Raw genomic sequence first — 6,237 nt, 5'->3', positions numbered from 1 at the left:
TTGTTGCTTCTTGGACCAAGTTGCAACACCTTTAGCCTCTGAGAAACCCTCCTTGTTGCTGGAAATGGAGTGGTGGTGGTGGAGCTTGATGATGATGAAGAAATGAGGCCAAAACTTGGAAGTTTTTGAGAAAATGAGAGAGATAGAGGGAGAGTTTTATGTCAAGCCTCAAAGCAATTTTGTTCCAACCCCTATAATGCATGTTGGCAGCTGGTTATAAGGACCAAAAAGGGGGTGTAAAGGTGGGGGAAAAGGAGGCAAACTTTCCCCCACAAAATATCCCCCGGATATTGATATTTTCTGGGGGATAAAGCTATACAGCTGTAAAGTGAACAGTGTGAGGATCTCGGCCGGCCAGTTATTTTGGTTGCAGGTGGCCGGCCGGCTACACCCCCTAGCCGGCCGGCTAGGGGTCAAAAGGGTCAAGCTGATTTAGTGGCCGGCCACCACATGATTGTGGCCTCCCAAGTCTCCTCTTCACAGCCCTGTGGTTCGAATTTGGAAACTCTGAAACAGGAGAGAGAACAAGCCAATTTGAGGAGGGGTTCAAAAGGTTCAAATGGAATTAATGGCCGACCATATGATATTAGGATCCTCCCATGTGTGTACAACACAAATATGTGGTTCAAAGTTCAAGAAAAAGGGCCCAGGTTGTTCAACATTGGCTCGGAAGGAGGGGTTCAAAAGGGTCAAATGGAATTTCTGGCCGGCCATGAACTTTTAGGGTCCTCCCATGTGTGTACATCACAAATATGTGGTTTGGGGTTGAAGAAAGTAGCTCCAAGGTGTTCAACATTGGCTCGGAAGTGCGAAAAACGGGTGTCGAAGGGCGAAAATGGAATATAACTGGTTGCCAAGATAATTACTGGCCTCCCACCCTCCAGTGACCTCCCTGGTGATAAAACAGAGGCACCTGCCAAAAATGAACAAGAACCGATGCAAAACGAACCCTCGAGGGTCAAAACACGCAGTTTGGGGTCCCGAAAAAGGGCTGCTAAGCACCGAAAGTGGCGTTCGGCCACGAAGTGGGTTTCTCAGACCCCAGTGTCCCTCAAAAGGGAGTAAATAAGAAGTATGCCGAAAATCAGAGCAAACGGAGATGGTTAGGCGGTCCAGAACCGAGGCACATGGCCAACGGTCCCGAAAAACCGGAAACCGGGCTCCGAAATGGGCAAAATGGCCTACGACCACCAAATGTAGCCCACGGCCACTGAGAGACTGTCTACAGGACCTCTCCCTCCCCTCAGGAAAAGAAACAGAGAAAACTGAGCCTGGTTCGCAAACCGAGGCAAGGCACAGAAGAGGGTTCGGAAGTCCGGAGGCAGGGCTCACGGCCGTGACTCTGAAACTTCTGAACGAGCACATTATGCAACATCACCAAGCGCTCAACTGGTGACGTCTAAGTCTTAAGGTTGGTCAAAAATGGGGTGTCTACAGCCGACGTGTCAGCCGAGGTGCCACGTGTCTTGGTCGTTGTGCCGAGGTCATCTCGACTAAGCCGAGGTTGCCTTCAAAGATATCGGAATCCGAGATAAGCGGATGAGGTGCAAGAGTCCTAGAATGAAGAGGGAACTCAACTTGGATATAGACAAGAGTCCTAGATTGGGAGAAGACTTTAGTTTGGGTAAAGATAAGACTCTTAGAGAGTTTATCCTAATCCCACTAGGAGTCCCAGATTAGCAGTAATCCTGAGTCCATTGGGGCCAGGCTCCTATTGGGACTAGGATTGTATTAGCTATAAAAGAGAGGCACCCCCATGGGTTTAAGGTATGCTTTTGATACTCAAGCTTGTGAGTTTAGTATTTGATTTATCTTTGAGAGATATACTGACTTGATCGTCGGAGTGCCCCCGGGTGGTCGAAACCACCGCGGGATTCTTATATTTCTGTTGCAGGTCAGTCAGGTGCCATCTATTCTGTCAGTGCTCTCCAGCTGTTTACTAAGCGGGCAGTGTGGTCAGAAAATCACACACACAACATGTTATCATATATCCAGCCATGTATATGTGAATTTACTAGATTATGATGAAAAAGGTAGCTATTTTTTGAAAGTGTGATTCACCTTCATATAATTTGGATCTTCTGTAGTTGTTCCTTGTAGTGCCCTAAAATGATATCGTTTTGTTTTATTTTGTTTTGTTTTGGTTTTTTTTTTTAAAAAAAAATTAGAGCTCTCCTCTTTTGGCCACCGCCTGCCCCACCTTATCATCCATCTTCTCTTAATCCTTAGAAGTTCCGACCAACTTTATCTGCCCTTCTCCAACAACCCTTATCTCTCTACAAAGCCAGTCGCTACCCTTAACCCTTTTCCAACCCATCTCTTCACTTATCAACACCACTACCGTGACCTTAACCCTTGTTGTCCCTCTCCAACCTAACCTCGCCATTGTAATGCCTTCCTCACCCCTACCCCTTCTTGCTATCTGCTGCCATGAACCTACCCACTTCCTCTTTTCTCTTCCTCTTCTTTTCTTTTCTTCGTCCTCTTGCTCACCTCAAAAAATGAGGAGGAGGAGGAGAAGAAAAAGAAATAGGGATTGTGTGGTTGGGGAGGGGTGGTTGGCGGTGGTCTAAGAGAAGGGGAGGGTGGGGTCAAGAGTGGGAGAGGGTGATCTCTAGAGGGGAAGGGGGATGAGGAGGGGAAGATGAAAAGGGAGCTCTATTTTGTTTTGTGTAAGTTTTTGTTTTAGGACAGTACATGATGCGCTATAGGTGGACTACTAATGTTGTATTTCATTCATGGATTTGAGTAGGGATTTGGAAAGGAAAAAGAAAAAAGTGTGTGGAAGATGTGTGAAACGTAACTATATTTCATTCACACTTCACCTATTTTTTTCTTTCCCTTTCCTTTTTCATTTTAAATCTCTATCCAAATCCATGAACGAATCACAACCTAAAAAGGATCCAGATTCCTAATAATAAATCTACATGTCGAAGGTGAACTCACTTTCAAAAAATAAACTACCTTTTCATCAAAACCTAGTAACTGTCAAATAACTACCAGCTCTTGTGTGCATAACCTCCACCGCTACTCATTAAAAATCAAGTCTATGAAGTGCATGTAGAACTCGTAACAATTAGTTAGATTCAAATTAGCCTTAAAGCATAAACATAGATTCACCTAGCAAAACAGACAAAAAACGGTAGCTAAGTACATTAGTTAGGAAGATTAATTTGATAAACAAGAGGACTCAAAACCCTCAAAAGGCATTTTAGTTGGGGTGCAACTAGCTTGGACACCAATTATAAAAATAGGAAGGAAGAAAGAAGAAAAAAAGGCTATTCTAGTATCTGTTCCAGTGGCCAGCATTAAGCCAAATTGCATCGCCTCTCACAGGCATTCCAAGCCTCTCCAAACGACCAGACCCCAGATAAGCTTTGTTTGCAAAGTTGGCGGAAACCCTTAGGCTCCTTGATCTGGACTCACCATACCCATGAACTGAGTACCTTTTGGATGAAACAGAGCTCTCAAATTGGGGCCTTTGTTTTGGAGCACTGAGGGACCTCACCTTAGCCCTTGAAGATTCAGTGCAAGTCATGTAACTGGGGTAGTGACCACTTAGGTTGCTTCTTGATCCGTCACTCTTAGAGGGAGTGAATGGACCTCTCTTAGAGCTACCACTCCTTGATGAAGCCGAGTAGAATTGTGGGCTATTGTTGGCCGTGCAGAAAGGGCTTTCCTCAGTGTTGCCTTGCATAGACTTTAATGGGCATAAAGAGTGAACTTCGCAAGAAGATGGGCTCGGAACTGTTGGATGGGCTATTGAATCTTTTGAAGTGCTAAAGCTATGATTACATTGATCCGAAGTGAAACCATGACGCCGCTTTTGGTCCCATGATCCTTCATCCATTTGGTGGTCCAACCCCATCCAATCGTTATGTGCCTTGTCTTGATGAATGATCACCCGGGCAATTGATTTTGAGTTGCTTCTCTGCATTTGTAGGTTAATAATACATTTGAGGTGTGGATTGTTGTAATAATAGGAGCATACTACAAAATCAAAAAGTCTAGCAAGTACCTTGAGAAGCATTGGTGACTGGTCATGTTTTGTAATCTTTGATGATATGGCATGTTCAAATTTCTCAGGAGTTGCAGGGCCCTGCAAGCATATAATAGATATATTTTGTCACCAAAATGATTCGAGTGATGTAACTCATTGTATTGCTGAAATTGGAAAAGAATTTGAGAAACTGAGTAATATGAACCTATTTCTAAATTAGACTATCAAATGTAAGACCGAAATTTTGTGCATTCAATGCAGCTAGCAATTGATTCATTACTTATTGAAAAAGCATTTTTGATAATTCATTACTCATTAAAAGAAAACACACCGTAAAAACAATGCTGCATACCAAAAGGGCAAATTTAAATAATTGGAGGGAAGATTGAAACTTGCTTGGAATTGAGAGGACTTATTGTTGGACAATCTTCACTGTATTTAAAAGATTTAATTCTATTGTGTACACAACAACAAATGGAATTTAAAGAAATAAAGAAAAGGAGAGAACTTGTTTGATTACAAAAATCAAACACGAAATAAAAATAAATAAATAAAACTACAGATTTTATTTTGTTACAAAAACAAAATTAAAATCTGATTAAATAAACAAATAAAGACAGAATAAAATTAAACAACTTACTTGGTTAATTTATTTGAATAACTTTTCTGATCAAGTCCAGTGTTTAACACTGTGTCCTTAAGACAGATTCGTCCTCTCCACGGTGCTTTCAGAATTTGGACGTCTATCTCCCAGGATGAAATGATCTTACCACAAACAATAGCAGCACTACAAATTGTTTGCCTTACGAACACACTAGGTGTTTACACTCTTTCTTTCGGAAATAAAATGCAGCAAGATGGAGAATATAATTTGCAGAGGATGGAGTACGAAAATTGGAATAAAATCTAAATGGGAGGCTAGTCTATTTATAGATGTAAAGGTGGCTTTTGGATTTGAATTGAACAGGTATGAAACCTGTTAGATTCAAATTTAAACAGATTTGAATCTGTTTATTCAAACAGATAGAAACGAGAAGGGCTCTGTTTGGATGAGCAATAAATCCAAAACAGAAGGGCTCTGTTTGGATGAGCAATAAATCCAAAACAGTTTAATTCTGTTTGAAAACGGGAAGGGCCCTGTTTGGATGAACAAAAAATCCAAACCAATTTAATTTGAATTATGGATTTTATTTTAATAAAAATAAAATTAAATTCAAATGTTTTTGGCCCAAAAAGATTAGAAGCCCAACCCAACCACACACCACGCACCCGCGCCCAAGCCCAGCCCGCCCGACCGGACGGACGGCGGCGGCGCGTGCGTGTGGTGATTTTTGGGTCCAATGGGTCTAGCCCATTTTGTCCATAACCTCTCCCTCTAAAACACTTGGGTACCCCTTGGGGCACACCCCAAGTATCTCACCCTAAGCCTTATAAACCCTTTCAAAACTTCCCACCAAATCAATGTGGGACAAGCCAATTTACAACCTTAAGGAAATTCCACCAAAACTCCATTTCCATGGAGCACACTTTGGCTTCAATTTCCCATTCACTCGGTAATGGTTTTGAGCAACCAAATATACCACATGAATCACAACGCGGCATAGAACGCGTTACCACTTTGACCTGAGTAAATCGACACTCGGGGCCCACCTAAAAAATAGACCAAACTTGAGGAAAATTTCTGGTTTTACCCAGAATTTTTTCCACCATTTCCAACAATCCCCCACATGAATGGAATTTGATGACAACGGAAATGCAACAATATGCAGACTTAACGAAAGAGTATAAGTCGAAAATATCTTGCATCAGGATAGGTAGTTTTCGGCTTTGAACCTTCCTTAGTGATAACCTATCGGACTTACTGGCTAACCAATGGACGCGATGCCTTGAATTGTTCAGCCGTTTGTGTAAGCCAAGACAATAGATTTCACACAAAATATCTTCTAACACATCGTGGTTCTCACTGTTGTGTTCATTTTGGCCTTGAACGCACCTGGTTTTCATAAGTGTTTCTAGAGAATTTAGCCTCTTCATTCTCATAGAACCGGCCCCAGTTCAACACTCACATAGGTGATTCTTATTGTGAGTATCTCCTTATACTCATCTTGATTTTATGCCTTAATCAAGATATAAGTAATCATTAAAAGCAAAGCTTATCCTTATACCCCTGCATACAACATATGTTGCAGATATCACTCTCACCATAGGAATGGGTAGGGAATTTTTAATCCCTTGGC

At 42.0% G+C, this 6,237-nt stretch overlaps 1 protein-coding gene across 1 annotated transcript; it reads right to left on the bottom strand.

Annotated features, from left to right (window-relative positions):
* Nucleotides 1-3,283: 3,283 nt before the first annotated feature.
* Nucleotides 3,284-3,937, bottom strand: LOC145805464 (protein IQ-DOMAIN 22-like). The gene has a single exon (XM_082900600.1). The coding sequence runs from the start codon at nt 3,935-3,937 to the stop codon at nt 3,284-3,286; it is 654 nt and encodes a 217-aa protein (XP_082756726.1).
* Between the last annotated feature and the right edge of the window lie 2,300 nt (nt 3,938-6,237).

The sequence above is a fragment of the Camellia sinensis genome, chromosome 13 (genome assembly GCF_055761805.1).
Source record: "Camellia sinensis isolate YWXY chromosome 13, ASM5576180v1, whole genome shotgun sequence".
NCBI lineage: Eukaryota > Viridiplantae > Streptophyta > Magnoliopsida > Ericales > Theaceae > Camellia > Camellia sinensis.
This window is presented reverse-complemented; position numbering and strand designations above follow the sequence as displayed.